The sequence below is a fragment of the Podarcis melisellensis genome (genome assembly GCF_964234715.1).
Source record: "Podarcis melisellensis genome assembly, chromosome: 4".
NCBI lineage: Eukaryota > Metazoa > Chordata > Lepidosauria > Squamata > Lacertidae > Podarcis > Podarcis melisellensis.
Window position 1 is genome coordinate 11,348,259 of NC_138531.1, and position 19,865 is coordinate 11,368,123.

Below are 19,865 nucleotides of genomic sequence, written 5' to 3' on the forward strand. Positions count from 1 at the left end.
AGGCATGATGGGAGTTGTAGTCCAACCGCAGCTGATTGGAGGAATAACTGGCGGGAAAGGAAGGGCGAGAGGGAGCGAAAAAGGGGGGAGCTGCTCTATTATTATTATTATTATTATTATTATTATCATTATCATTATGTGAAGGAGAGATGTAGACATTCGGCTGCCTAACACAGGAGCCCAACTAGAGGACCAATGCTGCTTCCTAGGTTGAAAGCGCTTGCAATGTCCCTGCTGGTTTTCGTGAAAGAATTGTGGGGATCATTAAAATTCTTATTTTGAAAATATTAAATATATATATTATTAGATTAAATTAAAAAAGTAAGAAATAGAACCAAGTCACACGTTCAAGATCTACAGAGCCCTATACCAGTGGTAGCTGGTAACTTTTTGATTATGCAGTTTTTAATCTTGGTGCTTCTACCACAAAATATGGCTTGCCCAGTACTTTAAGAAAAGTGTGCCATGATATACGTGCAGAGTGCAGTTAGTTGTCTCCTCTTAAAAAAAATAAAAAATCAGTTATTTTCTGCAACACCAATGGAAGAGCTTTCATGTATGAGGGCCCAAGTGTGATTTTTTCCAGACACATTTGACTCCAGACCTTGTTTAGAAATTAAGCTGTACAATTTTTGAATTCATGTATCATTTACATCTATGCTAAACACGGCAAAAGGTTTTACAATGCAAAGAAAGCTTGCTTCCAGTTGTGTGCAGCTCCCCACCCAACCCCAAAAAAGAATGAATTTAACTATTCATTATTCAAACACTTTTTAAATTAAAAGAACAGAGTATTCCAGTCAATAGACAAAAATAATGGTTATGTTTGAATGAGGCCACATCAGAGCACAGCAGAAGATATTTGAAATGCATGGCTCAGTCCGGAAAATGTGAAGTAGTAATCTCTGCTTATGTGTGGAGCTCATCACACCAGACTGATTATGATCAGCCTCTGTTGTGTCTGAATTTGGAGAAAATATCTTCCAGGTTTCGGAAGACAGGCTCAGAGACAGAGGCCAAATTTTCATTGTAGAAATTCACTGACCAGCTCACAAAAGAAGCTAGAAACAACAGTGACAGCACTTTCCTCCATTTGTGTGTGTTCCAAAATATATCCGCCGCTACGGAATAGGCTTTTTCCAGAGTGCTCAACTTCCTAATGTTGATTTCAGGCACTCTGGAATAACATCCCATTAATTTGTACCTAGGATGCTTTAATAATAATAATAATAATAATAATAATAATAATAATAATAATAATAATTTATTATTTATACCCCGCCCATCTGGTTGGGTTTCCCCAGACACTCTGGGCGGCTTCCAACAAAAGATTAAAAATCCATTAAAACATCATGGGCGTCTGATGTGGTTTCCAGAGTGCCTGCCATGCATCAGAGGGATACAAGCATCCTGGAGAATCAGAGATTTTTAGACCATGAGAGTCTCATGCTCTACCAACTGAGCATTTTGAACATTGAGTGGGAAGAAGGGTGGGGTGATTGACTCCAGGAATACTCTTTATGAGTGAACTGATAAAACAGGGTTTTTGGGTGGAGGGGAGTTGTGGGAGGGGGTAATTTACAATAATTACACAGCACTCTCTTAAGAGAATACAACAGCAAGAATTTCATGACTCAGTTCTTTTACAAACTTTGTACAGTTATCGACTGCATACACTTTGGTCCTAAAACAACTTCATTTCAGAAGAGGAACCGACATAACTCAGGACGCAGCAGGGTGGGTGGGTTTGTGGTATAAAATGATAAAGGGTGTGTTTTTTTCTAGATGGAAAAGGAGCATGTTTCATTTTCCTAAGACACTGTGTCAAAATTGATAAGGAAAACAGAAGTGTTTTCTTACTTCAGTAAGAACACCCTTCATATAAATTCATTTTTTGATACAGTTAAGAGTTTCCACTCCCAAATAAAAGTTCTTTCACATTCATTAGACTTTCACTGTATAAAAATGTACAGCGGCTTTATTGACATGTACATTCCATTATGTTTACAGCTGCAAGATATGAGGCACACTCAGTATTGCACTTCATTAAAATTTCAGGCTCAAACATAACCCAGAAGTTTAAATGAAACTGCTGTTTACAATTTAGTAATTCTTATACAGGACAAACATTGATATTTTATATATACAGCGTGATACTGGTTACATTTATGCCTTCCTAACACTTTAATAACAGTCTAAGAAATAAACCAGAATATTCCTTTTTTCCACCCCTACCCGTGATGCAGTTACAATTGTACAGGATTACAAAAAAAGTCAGTATACAATAATCAACTTTTTCTTCATCTGATATCCAGCATCATTTGGAGTCCACGGAAACAGAGCCTCTTTGACAGCAATTATTTATTTGCAAGTGTCCAATGCTTTGTAGCTGATGCACGTAATGGCCACATGCAAACACCTCACAAGTTTTGATGTCTTGGGTCATAAATGTCACTTTCCCCAAAGCAAGGATTATCTACATGGTATTTGGCATCCATCTTCCCGTATTATGTTCCTTTTTTCCTGTGTTATCAAATGGTCCCATCCTCATTTTAATTGTGGTTTAGAATGAACTCAGGACACTTGTGGGATGACAGCAGCTTTGCTCTGGCAAATTAAAGGACTATGGACTAAAAAGTATGTGCATTTCTGCAGACGCCACAGCCTAGTGCAAATTCTTCGCCAGTAGGTGGATGGACTACATGAAGGGGACATTCTGTTCCTTCAAGCTGCTTGCCCTTGGGACCTGCAAAAAAGTTTAAGACCAAACAAAATCTGTAAAACATTGCATGAGCACCTAGAAATTTATAAAGCTACACCACTGAAGGGTTCAAATCTTTATGCTAAAGGTAACCCACCCACCCACTCAAATTTAGAGAGAGATCTGACCATATTGGGCATGGTACTTCTCTTCTTGTGGAAAGAAAGCTGTAAGAATCCCCTGGCATGAGTAAAAATTGAATACTTTGACAAATCAGGTGACATGCAAAACTGAAGGTTTATACAGGGGGCAAGCATTTAACACGAACCTCTTGTCAGAAGGAGTTGAAGGGAACCACAAAAAGTCTATACTTTGTGGTCTTGGAGACTAAGAAAACCTCAACATTGAATTTATGGCTTCCTAAAGGGTTTATGTTACTTCCCCCCTCCTTCCACCCCCGTTTTCTTGACCCAGGAACACCGATCACACATTATAGGATATTTGTAATTTCTGTTCTTCATGCATGTACCAAAAGGCACTGTGAAATTTGTTTGAGAAGGGAGGGGACCATTTTGCTACTGGTTTTAATGTGATTGCTTTGCTTATTTGGGGGAATAAAACCTCTGATATTATTTTCAAATAACTCAGCCTCCATGCATAAAACTGAACATAATTATGAAAATCTGAACTGGAAATACTAATCTCTGCAAGGAAAAAGACGTTTGTAAAACTCATCTGGAAGAACTATGTTGTAGCAGATCCTGCTTAAAGACTATCTGGCATGCTACCTATTTTTCCAAGAGTTTAAAGCTATTCCAAGATACCATTAACTACTACTTTAAAATGTTACCTGCAGGACAATGTGGAAGTTCTTCTTTAGGAATGCTAGTCATTCTTTGGAAGTCGTCATGACAAGCATTGCAAAAATGGGTTGTCCCAAAGCAAAAAAACACAGCCACTGAGCAGCAATAACGACATTTGTACTCTAGAAAATCTGTACCATGTTTAGGACACATCTGTGAAAAAAAGGGGAAAACCACAGGTTAAAGCTAACTAGCATGAGTTAAAAGCTGTTTCGCTTTGTACATTTGTTTTTTTTTAAAAATAAAATAAAAGCAAAAGTGTTTTCCTACCTGAGCCCGTGAAACATCAGAGCAGGCACCACAGATGAGCTCTCTAGGATCATAGTCATCTCCCTGGCCAGCCTCAGCATCACAACGTGCTTCTCCACCAAAATAGGCCTAAGAGGGAAAACATACAAAAGACTATCAGGACATGGAAAACTGAAGACACTACAGTGGTACCTCTGGTTATGTACTTAATTCGTTCCGGATTCGTTCTTAACCTGAAACTGTTCTTAACCTGAGACACCACTTTAGTTAATGAGGCCTCCCACTGCTGCCGTGCTGCCGGAGCATGATTTCTGTTCTCATCCTGAAGCAAAGTTCTTAACCCGAGGTACTATTTCTGGGTTAGCTGAGTCTGTAACCTGAAGCAAGTAACCTGAGGTACCACTGTACAGTTCATTTACAGCATCTCAGAAGTAAATTGATTTGCAAAGAGGAACAGATGAAATGTTCTTAGTATATAACAAGATTTTTCCATGTGTGTATCTATAGATCTCAAGCATAAGGGTGGTTCACTTTTGGCAAAGTCTTACATTTACCTGGCTAATTTTGGATGTGCTAACAATTAAAGCGGAGTGTTTCTACATTTCAACATCCTTGTTTTGGGGTGGAGGGAGGTTTGTCAGGGATAGCAAGTAGTCAGGATGTCGTTTCATAAGAAACAGAGCAAGAATGGGAAACCAGTGGCCCCTCCAGATGCTGGAAGAAAGAGTTATTGCTTCCTTCCTCTAGTCACTCTAAAAAAATGTCCCCCAAAAGATGTCACTGTTCAGAAAGAGGAGGTGCCTGTAACCAGGAGCTGAAGAAAAGAGAGCTGCTGAAGTTATTTTATTAATTGAAAATTACCAGTAGAGGGCTGCAGGTCTTTTAAATGCGTATTTCAAAAATAAAGCTGGAATTGAAAAGGTGCAATCATGGAATTATGTTTTAAAATATTTTTGCACAGTTTAGATCAGCTTTTTACCATGCATGGAAGATTACAGTGGTACCTCGGGTTAAGTACTTAATTCGTTCTGGGGGTCCGTTCTTAACCTGAAACTGTTCTTAACCTGAAGCACCACTTTAGCTAATGGGGCCTCCTGCTGCCGCTGTGCTGCCGGAGCACGATTTCTGTTCTCATCCTGAAGCAAAGTTCTAAACCTGAAGCACTCTTTCTGGGTTAGCGGAGTCTGTAACCTGAAGCGTATGCAACCCGGGGTACCACTGTATATCTATTTCTGGCACAACTGACAGATTTTTTTGCAGCACCAAAGTGACCCCTCCTGGGCAGTGTGTATTGGGGTCCTGGGCTGGCCAGAAGACAGGACCCCACTCTCGGCCTTGCTGATGTGGTCCAGAGGAAATCAAAGCAATACAGCTGGCACCAGCTTGGCTGCAGGAGTTGCTGGAAGTAGACATACAAGACACCATCTAACTGTTTTAAGGACTCCGCTTACTCCTTAGCCTTTTCTCCCCCCAAGAAGGCAGCAGGTACAGATTTTTCCTCGGGAGGTTACTTCCAAAGCCTTTCTCACAAATGAGTGTAGCCGCAAGGCAGCAAAGGTTTAGGATCAGAGTTATCCTTCTAGATGGGCTACCTTCCCAGATTGATGAGTCCCATCTGCCCCTCACTTCCCTCTACGGCACGTACAGAAACTGCCTTCTTGACCATTGGTCCCACTGTTGATCTCATCTGCTCAGTCCACCGGAGCCTGCCCTCTCATGCAGGGAACTTCCCTAACTCACCAAGCGTTGCAGATCCATAAGCAGTGCTTCAGCAATTTCCTAATCTGGTTAATCTGAACAATGGATCTAGGCCCCAGATCATACCTTTTTGCATTTGTAGCAAACATAATAAGCGTATCTGTTCATAGCGAAGCCAGCGGGGTCATTGTAAAACCGAACTCCGGGTGTTGTGATGGCCTCACTTTTGTGCAGTCCTTCATACTCCAGTCTCATCAGTGCTTTCCTCTTCACGTCTTCATAGAGCTCCTTGATTGGATCAAGCAAGTCCTTTAATACTGTATGATTAATTTTGTTCTGTTAGAAACCCACAGAAAAGAGGAGAGAGAAAAAAATAAGCAATTTGTAGACAAGCATTTGGCAAAAATGAAGATTTTATCTGGCATGTAACTTATGAAAACCAACCCAAAGGTTCACACACATCAATTTTAAATAGCAAAATCCCTATCGACCAACATGGTAAGAGTCTCAACACTCCTGTCGAGAGGGCCTTTTCAGTGATGATGCCGTGGTAAAAGAATATCTGATGCCTACATTGTGGCCCTTTAAGTGCCCAGTGAAGTACTTTGTATTTTCCCAGCCTTTTAAAAAATCTTTTAGTAATGTACAGGTAACTGTTTTTAAAATAACTCCTGAAATGTTCAAGATCTGCTGGGAAGCTTGCTGTGCTGGTTTTATTATTTGATGTTGTGTTTTTATGCTGTATTCTATATTTTAGTTTTATGGTTTTGATTTCTTTGTTTCTTAACTCCATATATAGCAACACCCTAGAGGTCTTGGGCCCTAAGGAAGTCAGATTAGCCTCAACCAGAGCCAGGGCCTTCTAAACACTGGCTCCAGCCTGGTGGAACGCTCTGTCTCATGAGACCAGGGCCCTGCGGGATCTGATTTCTTTCCGTAGGGCCTGTAAGACAGAGTTGGTCCACCTAGCCTTTGGCTTAGAATCAGTTTGATTCCCTCCCCCTCTTTCTGTTTCCTTTCTCTTCCTGTGAAGAGGCTGCATCCTAATGTTTTAATGTTGTATTTTAATCTTTTTTAAATTGTATTTTAATCAACTTGTTTTTATTATTGGTTGTTAGCCGCCCTGAGCCCTGCCTTGGCTGGTGAGGGCGGGGTATAAATAAATTTTATTATTCTTTTCGTTGTTGTTGTGAAACACCTAGAAAGCCTTGTTATTGGCTGACAAATAATTGCTGCCGATAGATGAAATGAGAAAACATCCGTCAATGTTTAGCATAACATCTGTTAACAGCAAGTATACAAAAGCAGAAACGCAAGAAAATATTGTTTATTCCTTAAACACAGCTATTTTAATGTATTTTAAAGCCTCAGCACACATTACTGTTGTGAATGAAACATGTCAGTGATTTCCAAGGTTCTAAATGTGCAATTTGTTTCACATTTCCTTCAAAGGGTGCTTGCTCCTTCCTGTTAAATTATGTTAAATCACTAATTGTTCCCCATTTACTTCTTCCAAATCACACATACTTTGCATACACTGCTAACCTGAGCAGTTTCTAACATTTACTGTAATGGTCCAGAGACATAACTGTTGCACACAGTTATTTTGGAGGTTATTTTCTAGCAGACACACCAATTGTTTCTTAAATTCCCTAGAAATTTATAGCATGCAAATCAATAATTTAGAATTTCGATCAAGCCCTTAATATTTCCTAGTAATGTTCTTAAAGACTATCAATTTCACATTGATTTCAATCCTGAAAATCGGATGAGCACATTTCTTGGCCCTTCAACGGGGCTTGTTTCTCAAGGTATTAAAATAGTGCTTGACCATTTGCTCACCTTGCAAATAGGGCAGGACATAAACCCAAATGTTATCCGTGGCCCAAGCCATCTGTTTTCTAAAACTCGGCAACAGCATTGCAAATGGAATATATGACTACAGTCCAACTGTAAAGAGGAAGATTTATCAATACATTAACAGAAATAATCCCTGGTATACACATCATAATATTAAGCTTTGCCTTAAAGCAGACAAACTGCAAATCAGGAAAAAAATTTTTTTACTCTGATTATACAGTAAGAAAAAATGGGTGATACCCAACACAGTGTGAATGGGTGTCTGTTAGTACAACATAACTTCTGGTTTCTCCTCTCCAGCCACCTATGTACACTCAAAATATGTTCCAGAGGGTTGAAGACCCTCTGAAGCAGACCCTGAAGTGTGGTGATGGAAGGGAGAAACAGGAAGCCACATTATGCTAGCACATTATGCTCAAGCCTGCAGACATAACTGGGTCTCACACAGTAGATAATTACAAAAAAGTTGTTAAAAGAACATCGTAGATAATAAAAAAATGTAAACAAATACAACTAATAAAACACTGCATTAAAATTATTCAGAACCTAGAGCTAGGATTAAAAGATCCAACAGCTGCTTAAACTGCCTTAGATTAGAAAAAGCTTGTGAAGGGCACATGCAATTTGGCACAGAAGCCAAACATTTGGAATAAAAACTGATCGGGAGCAGTCAAGGATTGTGAATTCATGATAGAGATCATCCATATGAGATAACTCAAGGCATTAACTAGGCGACCACACCTGGAATGGGGTTGAACCGATCATTAGGGTAAATTTCAGGATAAACCTGACAAAGGAAGACCACCTACTAAGCACCTGAGTGGTACAAATGCAACTTGGAACCAAAGCAGGTTGGCAATGCTCTGAGAATTAGAAGAGCAGAAATGCTTGCATCAGAATTTATTAGCAATTAACACCACCTGGAAAAGCAGCACAAAAATAGCAACTCTAAATAGTTCATAGTTTACTTGCTGGCACAAACATGATTTCTACAAAGTTGCTCCCTGCTGATTAACTAGGAACCTCTGAGAATCAGCTAGAGTTTTTGTATATTAAACACAACATTCAAACCTGAATAGCCGGTGCTGCCGAAAGTGCCTCCGTGAAACAAATCATGCACATGTCATCAGCATCTTGCTTAAGGGTCGTGGTGCTCTTATCGCAACCATGCAAACAGGGCAAGCAATGCTCTTCATTCTTGACACCGCCACAGGGGTGACCACAAGGATGAGTCTTGCTGCAAGCTATCTTAGCGTACTCCTGTTGAAAACAGATGTAAACTAACATTATAAACTCTCAGGTGGTTGGAGCCAATAATTTCAACTTTGCAGAGAGGAGAAAAAGTCCTGCCACAGATTTAACAGGTAACAGCAGTAGTAATTGTATCATATAGGAAGCTGCCTTACCGACTCAGTATGCGTCAGTACCATATTGGGCCGAATATAAGCTGCACCCGCAAATAAGCCATACCTTTAAAATGGGGGGGGGGGGTAAAAAAAGGCTGGTTGGGAGGTTTTTTTGCCTGTTCAGTCTGCTTTCCAATTGTTTCCTTACAGTAGCTCAGGGAGGCTTGGGAGCAGTGGGTGGGCTGTGCGCCGTCGCCCTGCACTCCCGGGCTGCTCTCTGGGCTCTTTGCCGGCGGCCTTCCCCCTTCTTTCCAACGTTTTGGGGGAGGCTTGGGAGCCGCAGTCGGGACGGGCGCCGTTGTCCTGCACCCCTGACAGCCCTCGTGGGCAGCTGTTTCAGCAGCGATATCATAAGGTCGCAAATACAAGCCACACTTTAACTTTTCACGGTCGGAATTTGGAAAGAAAGTGTGGCTTATATTCAGGCCAATACGGTAATTTCTTCTTCCCTTTGCCAGAATTGGCGCTTCAAGTGGAACAAGGGCATGGGGAAGGAGAGATGTACCTGGCAGGTGTGTGAGTGAACAAGAATGATGGAAGAAGGCAAAATATGGAAGGAGGGGAATTATTTATCACCTGTGCACTTCCTTCTTTCAGTTCTGCATGCATTTCATTCCCTTCCCACTGCCTGAAAAATCCCTCTGTTGCAAACTGAAGAGGAGGAGAACCTATTCAATAAGGGGGTATTGGAACAGTATTGTTCTCTCTCAGTGCTTCTTGGTTATCTAAAAGAAGCTCAAAAGGATGATATCTCACTTTATACTAAGTTGCACCCTAAATGCTCATCCAGACCCTTTAAAATCTTCCAAGAAAGAAAATTCAGACCTTTCTTGTCTAACGAATGTTACTGCCCAAATAAATTATTAGAAAGTACTAAACCATGTCTCCATCCTCTTTATGTTATCTTTTCAACACGCTTGGCACAAAATGTCTGTTTCTGGTACAGCTTTCATTGCCAAGCTAACTGAAGTACTAAGCTCTTAGAACTCAGCTACACAATACAGATACAGTGGTAGCTCAGGTTAAGTACTTAATTCGTTCTGGAGATCCGTTCTTAACCTGAAACTGTTCTTAACCTGAAGCACCACTTTAGCTAATGGGGCCTCCCGCTGCTGCCGCGCCACCGGAGCACGATTTCTGTTCTCATCCTGAAGCAAAGTTCTTAACCCGAGGTACTATTTCTGGGTTAGCGGAGTCTGTAACCTGAAGCATATGTAACCTGAAGCGTATGTAACCCGAGGTACCACTGTAAATGGATGCAAGATAAAGAAATGAGCTGCCAGAATTACTTCAAAGCAGGTTCAGAAAAGGGTAATTTGGAGGATGACAGTGGGAGTACTAAAGCATTCCCCAGCCTTTCTGCCAAATTTTTCCTATCCCCTACCTGCAACCCTGGCAAACGCACATACCGAAAGGTGTGGAAGTTTCAGCAGAGATGTTTTGCAACAAGGAAGCAGGTTGTTGGGTTTTTCTTATGTATGGGTGTGTGCAACCTGCGGACGAGCTCTCACAATACAGAATCAAAATAATGTGTCACTTATAAATGGGGTGGAAAGATTCAACAGTTCACACAGACCTGGCAATCGGCATCAGAACAGACGCTGCCCACTGCTGATAATTCTGTTCCGTTTCTGCAGCCACAAAAACGGCACGCTTCAGAGCTGCTCGTAGTGGGTTTGCCTAGATCAACAATGGGACACAAAGTTAGTACGCTTCGCCTAATGTCTTCTTTCGTTATTTTTGCCAAGGTGAGTGTTAACCATTTTTCCCAGAAGAAACAGGCATTGTACATACAGCTGTTAAGTAAAGCTGGCTATTGCAAAGTAAAGGGATCAACAGGTATGAAGGTGCCCTGTGTGGAAACAGTCTCGCTCCCTGAGATAATGTTCACTTGGAGGTGGCAGAGACTGAACTTGAGACCAGGCCTAGTACAGGACAATGCGCTACTTTCCCGCCCCGACCTGGCCCCAGTGATCCATGTGACATGTCACCTCCAGGCTTGACTACTGTAATTTGCTCTACGCGGGGCTGCCCTTGAAGCTGTCCCAGAAACTCCAGCTGGTGCAGAATGCTGCAGCGAGGCTCCTCACGGGGTCTCTGCCATGGGAGCATATTCACCCAGTGCTTTTCTAGCTGCACTGGTTTAAGGTGCTGGTTTTGACCTTTAAATCCCTTCATGACCGAGGACCCTCGTACCTACGGGACTGCCTCTCCCGGTATGCCCCACGGAGAGCCTCAAGGTCCATAAATAGCAACACCCTAGAGGTCCTGGGCCCAAGGAAGTTAGATTAGCCTCAACCAGAGCCAGGGCCTTTTCAACACTGGCTCCGGCCTGGTGGAACGCTCTGTCTCATGAGACCAGGACCCTGCGGGATCTGATTTATTTCAGCAGGGCCTGTAAGACAGAGTTGTTCCACCTGGTCTTTGGCTTGGAGCCAATTTGATTCCCTCCCCCTCTTTCTTTTTTCTTTTTCCTTTCTCCTCCTGTGATGAGGCTGCATTTTAATATTTCAATGTTTCAATATTTTAATTGTTGTATTTTAATCTTGTTTTTAAGTTGTATTCATTCAACTTGTTTTTATTATTGCTTGTTAGCCACCCTAAGCCCGGCCTTGGCTGGGGAGGACGGGGTATAAATAATAATAATAATAATAATAATAATTATTATTATTATTATTATTATTATTATTATTATTACATGAGAATGCATCACAATTCCTTCTCCTAATCCCAACAGCCTCATCCCCCTTGTCCTCCCCTGCCTCTCTGCTGCACACATTTCTTCCTGACACAAGTGGTGGTGTAACCCACTCTGTGCCTCCTTCCGAGAAAGATGCCCTTTCTCAAAAACAAGGCATCGTGGGCAAGGTGACAGAGCATGCCTTCGATGCCACAGTTTACTCATTAAAGCTAGCGCAAAACTTTTATGCTACTTTCAAGCTTTACATTAACTTTAAACAGTAATTTGGTGCTCTGGAAACCAATGGCAGCGACAGAGGAGAGGCACTCCCTGCATGACCTCAACCATGATGACTCAGAACGAGGCATGGAGGGGTGGGGAAGGGAAAGAAATCAAAGCACTGCAGCAGTGGTGGTGGCAGCTGGGCAGCCACAATTATGACAGCAGTTGGTGGCCCTGAAGGTGGCAGAGGTGGGACACATATAATTCACCACTCCTGCCTCATCTACTGCTTGGAACCTTCTGCATGGACCCGAGCCTAAACCTTCTGCAAAAGAGGTGCTTTCCACTGAACTATGAGCCAGAAGTAGGTGTTACCAGCATTACATAAAGGGCTAATAATAATAATAATAATAATATTGATAGGGATAGTGATAAGAATATATATTTTTTAAATTTGACATTATCAACCCAAGTTCTATTACCTAGTCTTGTGCAAATGATGCAAACTAAACACATACAAATGATCTCTCCTTCCATTTTTATTTATTTTGCTTTGGTAGTATGCAGATCTCTGCAAGAGTTAGGATCAGCTGTTCAGCTTAGCTGAGTACTAAGCAGCATGTTTGATTTATATAAAAAAGTTCTGCTGCTGCTTGTGTTGATGATCCAGTTAAAACTGTGCATAATGGAGACCTATGTGTTTCTTAGTAAATTAATTAACCCATGTTTTACAGAAAGTCAACGGAACATTTCATCTCATATTAGGGATTTATATTACCCTAACTACCCAAATAATAATATGAAAATACATCCTACCTGTTTGTTCTCTGAACTCTACCATAGCCTTCATGGTTTTAGAGTCTGCAAGAGCCATCAGCCAGAACAGTTTGGTCCTACCACAACCTTCATGAAGATCAACCTTGATCGCTTCCTCCTCCTCTTTGAATACCTGTCAGATTTAGCCAAACACATATTAAACTGGCAAAATCAAAGATCATTCAAAGATACAATCTCTGGTGATAGTTGTACATATGGATCTACGTTTCTACAAAATCATTTCGCCCTGAGAGGATGAAAACATCACACGTTACCTGTCTCTGATGAGACTTTGTTCGCCGATGGAGATGGAGGAATCTATCACAATCGGTACAGAGATTCCCACAGACGTTACACAGGATGATTGCAGCAGTTTCTCCATCATCATGGTTATCACACATAGGCTGATGGGAGGAAAGAGCAAATAGTTCAAGCCAATGGAAAATTTTCTTATTTTATCCGAACAGGAAGAAAAACTTATTTGTATTTCAATCATTTATATGCAGCAGCTTTTTAACATATAAAATGTTAATTATAAGTAGTAAGAGGTTCTCAGAATTAGATTTTTTGAGGGGGTGGGAACCTCACCCCAATAATTTGCTTTAAAAAATAAAATCAGAATGAGGCAGATAGGGAGCTTTATGACAGATATAACCAGGCTGTAATTTGTTGAACAAGAGAACAGTGATTGTTTCAGCTTTCAAGTGTCAAACAATATGATCCAATTAGAAAACTACTGAAACAATAATGTATATTTTTATATACTAAAATTTAAACCCCAAGTTGGATTGTAAAATGGTGCTGGGCACATTTTAATCTCCTCATTTCTTCCCCAGTGGCTATTTTGCAATCCACAATACTTTAAATTCAGTGGTTCTCAAAGGGTGTGCCATTCTCTCCCATGTGTGGCAGAAGAGGATGACAACTGTGGCAGGAAGATTCAAGGACAATCAAAGAAACATTTAAACCTTTCAGTGTATTATAGGTTAGCATAGTATTAAAAAAGTTCATGTGCAGAATATGAGAGATATCTTTTCAAAATGAGAGCAAGAGCATCAAGTGATACCAAGAACAATCCTAGTTGTGACCCAGGACTGCTGTTCGAATAGAGTGCTAGAGAAGACTAAAAAAAGACTGTCTTTCAGAGACACTTGTCTTCCATCAATGATCTCCTTAACACGAAAGTTGAAAACCACTCACTAGGAGCATAAACTGACACCAATAGGAATCAGCGGCTTCAAAAATATAGTAAATGCAGTCCTGCTGGTAAAGGTGGAGAAGGGAACCCCCCCTTCTTTCCAGCCTTTTATTATTGGGGTGTCATTGTAAGATTGTACCCAGTGTCTCTCATCAGCCCCTTTAACAAAAAGTAAATAAAAAGTGCACCAATCTTCTCCAACAAGTGGCAAGTCTCCAACAAGCAACTGCAGGAACACTTACTGTCGTGGACACAAGAGAAGGCACAAAGCACATGCTTAACTGTTCACATTGCAAGTTCTGCACAGTAGTAGATAAACTAAGGATATATTCAAAAGCTGGTGAAGTTTATGCTTCCTGCAAAGTTTGTTGCTGCTTATTCCTTACCATTTGTTTTTGCTGCCCATCCTTTCCCATCCATCTTCCAGAGGAAAGTCTGTCTACATGGTCCTGATCGAGCACACAAAGCGATGCAAGAGCCAGCCAGAGCTGTTAAAAAGAGGACAAGATCAAATTATTTGGCGGTAAGCCATACTTGGGGACGCGGGTGGCGCTGTGGGTGAAACCTCAGCGCCTAGGGCTTGCTAATCGCATGGTCGGCGGTTCGAATCCCCGCGGCGGGGTGAGCTCCCGTCGTTCGGTCCCAGCTCCTGCCCACCTAGCAGTTCGAAAGCACTCTTAAGTGCAAGTAGATAAATAGGGACCGCTTTATAGCGGGAAGGTAAACGGCGTTTCCGTGTGCTGTGCTCGTGCAGGCTCACCAGAGCAGCTTTGTCACGCTGGCCATGTGACCCGGAAGTGTCTCCGGACAGCGCTGGCCCCCGGCCTCTTAAGTGAGATGGGCGCACAACCCTAGAGTCGGACACGACTGGCCCGTACGGGCAGGGGTACCTTTACCTTTTAAGCCATATTAATCCTAGGAATTAAGCAATGAGTTTATATTGATGACTTAAACATAACCATCTTCAAACTCTACATTTTCTCTAGCAACATGCAAAAGTTCAGCAAAAAGAGTAATGAACATTTAAGATTTTTTTAAACCCAGCATAAGCTTTTGTAAAAGGCATCCAGAATATATTGCGAACAGCTTATATATTCTGTACCTCACACCACACCTGATGAGCGCTTATTTTAGAAATTTAGAAAATTTAGTACTATTCTAAAGAGGTTTTCGTTTTCTCTGCAACCACTGTCATCTCCTTTTCAAAAATATCATTTAGCTACGCATACACAACTAAGTTGCCTCTTATTAAACTGTGTGAAGTTTATATATATCTTCATTTTCTCTGTGAAATACTGAATTTATGGTCAAAAAAAGTTTTAACAAATGGAGGGGATGGTGGGATGAGAGATCCAACAATGTTGTGTAGCTACTAAAACTGATACTTCCCATTTTGTATACAAAGCACCATCTCTGCATAAGAAGTAGCTTTTTCAAACTCATAATATTACACATAGAACACAATTCCCAGCAGATATGTACTTGGAAGAAAATCAAATTTGTTAGCAATGGGAATATAACAGAAAAGTTCTGCAGCAGTAAATATAATCAGATGCTTTTCTTATTATCAGTGTTTCTCCTGTTAAGATCATCATTATTCTTGTACAGGTGATATACAGTGGTGCCTCGCAAGACGAAATTAATTCGTTCCGCAAGTCTTTTCGTCTTGCGAGTTTTTCATCTTGCGAAGCACGGTTTCCCATAGGAATGCATTGAAAATCAATCAATGCGTTCCTATGGAAACCGCCTTCAGACCAGGTCTGGGGACAGTCTGTCCCCCGACCTCTTCTGAAGGCCGGCGGAGGGCGAAAGTCTTTGCTTCCACCCCGCCTGCCTTCCTGGGACAGCGGAGACTTCTCCGCTGTCCCGGGCGATCTTAAAATGCTGGCGGGCGGCAGCGAAGCCTTCGCTGCCGCCCGCCAGCATTTTAAAAAACCCCGGGACAGCGGAGGACTTCTCCGCTGTCCCGGGGCGATTTTAAAGCCCCCGGGAAGGCAGGCGGGGGGGAGCAAAGACTTTCGCCCCCCACCGGCCTTCAGAAGAGGTCCTGGACCTCTTCTGAAGGCCGGCGGGGGGCGAAAGTCTTTGCTCCCCCCTGCCTGCCTTCAAAAGCCGTCCGGGATAGCGGGAAGCGCTTCCCTGCTATCCCGGACCGCTTTTAAAATGCTGGCGGTGGGGAGCAAAGCCTTTCGGCCCCCGCCGGCCTTCCTGGACCTCCCCACCGCCAGCATTTAAAAGAGGTCCCTGGAGATTTCCCTATGGGCTTTCTTCTTGCGAAGCAAGCCCATAGGGAAAATCGTCTAGTGAAGCGACGCAAAAACCGAAAAACCCTTTCGTCTTGCGAGGCATTCGTCTTGCGGGGCACCACTGTATATAAAGAAATACAATTTACTCAAGGAAAAAACAATAGCCCACACATTTAAACCAAGACACAAAAACCTTAGGTGGCTAACCCAGGAGAAACCTCTCCAATAAGCAAGATACAACGTGTAACAGAATAACCAACCACTCTTACCCTGGTTGTTGCAATGCAACGCACTGGTGACCTGAATTCTTCCTCCATTTTGGTCAACGCAATGATTGTTTCAGCTATAGCGTTTTTTGTCACACGGGACCAAGCTTCAGACAAGTGACCCTGTGGAAGAGACACAACTTAGACTGAGCCCTAATATAATGCACTGTGCAGAAATGTACATTAAAACTGCAGAACAATGGCATCTCGCATGGGGGTTACGTTCCAGGGATGTCATGTATATGAAAAAATGCATATGTCTGAATTGCCCCAGCGAGACCATCTTTACCTTTCTGGAGTCTGCACTGAGCGGGCTTTGCTCTGTTAGCAATACAGAGAGCTCAGAAAGGGAAAAACTTGTCGGAAAAAGCAAGGGCTTCCAAATCAGTAGGGAGTGGGGGGGGCAGGGGAGCTGCACATTTATCGACTCTGAACATTGCCTGCCTTGGGTGCTAGGTGGCAATATTCACCCATGGGATGATGGCCAACAACCATGGAAAACAGTGAATTCTGCATGCTACCACTAGGTGGAGCTCTAGTCCCATCGGATGTGGTCCGATGATGCGGTGCAGGGAGAAAATAATGCTTTCTGAAATTAAAGGGGAATCTCAGTGCAGGGGAAGCAGGGTGCAGGGACCAATTCAGCACAAAAGCAGCACAGTACGCTAAGATGCTGGAAGCTTACGGCAGCCATGTCTTTGATGAGCTTAATAATGATCTCTGAAATCTGTGTTGGTGTTGAGCCCTTCATCCACCAGTGGCTTTCACCTCGTCGAAGATAGCTGGAAAGGGGAAAAAGCAAACATATATATGTATAAAATCAGTGTTAGAAAGAACCTGAGAATACAGTAGAGTCATACCTCAGGTTGTGAACGTGATCCATGCAGGAGGCACATTCGCAACCCACAGCGCCGCGTGTGACGCGATTTGGCGCTTCTGTGCCCGCGCAAAGCACGGTTTAGTCATCTGCACATGCGCAAGCACCGAAACCCAGAAGTAACCCGTTCCGGTACTTCCAGGTTCAGCACAGCCCGTAACCCGAAAACACGCAACCCACAGCGTTTGCAACCCGAGGTATGACTGTATTGAAATAAAATGCATTTTGCAGTCTTCGAGAACACAATGTTTGACATGTTTTTAAAATAGGGTTGCGTATTTCAATGGGTAAAAATTTGGGCACCAAAGGTTGCTGAGCGTTTTTTAGGGCAACCGCCCACACCTGAACCAGAGCCCAGGCCACCTGCACCAGAGCCAGAGCCCAGATTGCCCAAGCCACAGCCCAAGCCTGAACCAGAGCCGCCCACACAAAATTAAAGCCAAAAATCCAGGACAGTTGCTTTAAAATGTAAAATTCCCCCCTGATGGGCATGTAGGACCCCCAAAAGAGGAGATGTCTGGCAATTCATGGACGTATGGTAGTCCTATTTTGAAAGGGGACATTTTAATTCCCTGTGCTGTGATACTGAAAGAACATTAAAAGAGTGCAACATCTACTAACCTGGAATTGAAAATCATTGGCAATGTAACTGTAGTAACTCCTTTGCCAGCTGCAGTGCCAGCTGTGCCAGTGATAGTGGTTCCTTTGGCCTTCAGCTGTACAGTGAGTGCTTTGGCAATGCAACCCAGGAACATGTCCAAGATGCCCAGCTTATTCCAGTCTCCCTTCTCTGTTGAATGAATGATGTCGCTTATATCTGCCGGGGGCAGCGCCTTCACTCCTATGATACTAGCCAAGCGACTCGGGGTGACTTCTGGCAGCACACGCCTAAGTAAGGAGGTCACCTAGATGAAGCACCCAGGAAGTTAGTCAACATTTTCAGTGTCTGAGTTAATGTATCAACTGATCATTATAAACAACTTCAACTAAATTTGACTACGATGCCTCTTTATACCGTATGAACATTTTCATTTTGCACTAACCTGCCTCTGTACCCTGGGCGAAGCAGTATGTAGCAGCGAGAAGAGATCTTGAAGCAACGTCAGTTGCTGAGCCAAGTACTGACGCCCTACGTTAGAGCCACTCAGTGCCAGCACCATGGACAGCAGCTCAAAGCAATAGGCATCAGAGGAGGCATCCTCGTCGCTAGGCTGAGAGTTTGCGTTCTCTTTGCTAGAAATTGCATGCTCCCATTCTTCCCGAACGCGAGTCGCTTCCATTCGGATAGCCTGTACAATATGAGCGCAAACCTAACGTGGGGGAAACAGGAAAAAGTAATTTAACTGCAATCAACCACCTCATGACTCCAGTGCAATTAAGCTGATTTATAACTCATCAGTGTTTTAATTGTGATGCCATGATCAAATTCCATACGCACATGACACCATGCAAAAATAAGCCTTATGCTCTTCCCACCACATTAGAACATTTTGCAGGATTACACTGTGCCTAAGTCATTTGATGAAGAAAGGGACTGTTTGAACATGCATAGGCTTCAGCTGACACAAAATGTTCTAGATGTTAAGTCCAGGGACTTAACATTAGATCGCCACGTGTACGTGGTGTATCTGCAGTAACTCAACAAATGGTCCCTAAATTAATTTGTAAAACACAAAACTTTTGATTTCTGCTGAGTAAATTACCTGGCCCCTACCAAAACTGTTTTTGAATTGCTCTGCTGCTTATATCCCCAGAAGTTTCTAGTTTGCATTTTCTTCTTTTTAAAGAAACAAAAACCTGCTTTACCCCTTTTGCATAAATGTGGGGTAGTTAACAAGCTAAAAAAATGCTCAGCAGCCACCAAACTCTCTTTCTTTCTCCCAACCACTTTCTGCCCTCCTCTCCCCAATGGCTGCCACTTCCCACTCTCCCCTGTGCCCTGGAGACCACATATCCAAGGGTGTGTAGAATGCTCAAAACTATAAAAGGCTACTGTAGTAAACAAACCTGCTTTTGCAAATTAGTCAGTTTACTTCTGCTGAATATAATTCCAACCATGTGCTCTTTCAGGTCTGCATCCGAAGTTGCCTTTAGATGGAAACATTAACATTTGATGTGAGCCTATGTTCCACGGTTTGATTTTTGCAACATGAAACTTAGAACAGTTTTGCTTTCCTTACATATGCTGGCATTTACGAAAACAGAATAACTAGCCAAAATAAATTCGCTGAAGAATATATACACATCACACATTTTTTCCTCTTAAAGAAGAAGTTGTTAATAATACTGTCCTGGTTTTTTTTTAAGAGTTTAATACTCTATGAAGAACTGAGCTTCCAAGTATGACTTCGAGGTCAGAGACAGAATTTTGCATTGGGAGAATCTGGCATATTGTGACTTACAGTGCAATTTTAATAATGTCTACTTAGAAGAAATTCCGTTGGGCTATAAGGGGGTTACTATTGCAGCCAGAGACTTCCACATCTACTTTTTTGGGAAATGGGAACATGACTGAGCATATGTTTATGTAGGACCTTCTGGCAAGAAGAATCGTAGCTGCTTTTTGCAGGACCTGGATATTAACACAGGAGTTCCTACTGTTAAAGCAATAAAATACTGTGCAAGTTAAAACAATCTGCTTTACTTGCAGATAGTGCTTCCATGCATTGGCTTCCTAGTGAACTGCTTTTTGCAACAAGAATTAAGAAGAAACTGGGATGTAGACGTGGACTTTAAATAGTGGCTGTTAATCAGAACAAAACATTAATAGTGAGGCTGCTCCA

At 42.3% G+C, this 19,865-nt stretch overlaps 1 protein-coding gene across 13 annotated transcripts in view; it reads right to left on the reverse strand.

Moving 5' to 3' along the window:
* Positions 1-1,944: 1,944 nt before the first annotated feature.
* Positions 1,945-19,865, reverse strand: part of MYCBP2 (MYC binding protein 2) — a 139,336-nt gene continuing 121,415 nt past the window's right edge. For all 13 annotated transcript variants that reach the window (XM_081907260.1, XM_081907261.1, XM_081907259.1 and 10 more), the window contains 15 exons: positions 19,090-19,170; positions 18,126-18,392; positions 17,704-17,987; positions 16,891-16,987; positions 16,209-16,328; positions 14,080-14,181; positions 12,771-12,899; positions 12,496-12,628; positions 10,354-10,457; positions 8,443-8,631; positions 7,354-7,461; positions 5,638-5,847; positions 3,835-3,942; positions 3,552-3,717; positions 1,945-2,746 (listed from right to left, as the gene is read on the reverse strand). In XM_081907260.1, coding sequence (XP_081763386.1) covers positions 2,631-2,746; positions 3,552-3,717; positions 3,835-3,942; positions 5,638-5,847; positions 7,354-7,461; positions 8,443-8,631; positions 10,354-10,457; positions 12,496-12,628; positions 12,771-12,899; positions 14,080-14,181; positions 16,209-16,328; positions 16,891-16,987; positions 17,704-17,987; positions 18,126-18,392; positions 19,090-19,170 — 2,214 coding nt within the window. In that variant the 3' untranslated portion in view covers positions 1,945-2,630. The remainder of the gene's footprint in view (positions 2,747-3,551; positions 3,718-3,834; positions 3,943-5,637; positions 5,848-7,353; positions 7,462-8,442; positions 8,632-10,353; positions 10,458-12,495; positions 12,629-12,770; positions 12,900-14,079; positions 14,182-16,208; positions 16,329-16,890; positions 16,988-17,703; positions 17,988-18,125; positions 18,393-19,089; positions 19,171-19,865) is intronic.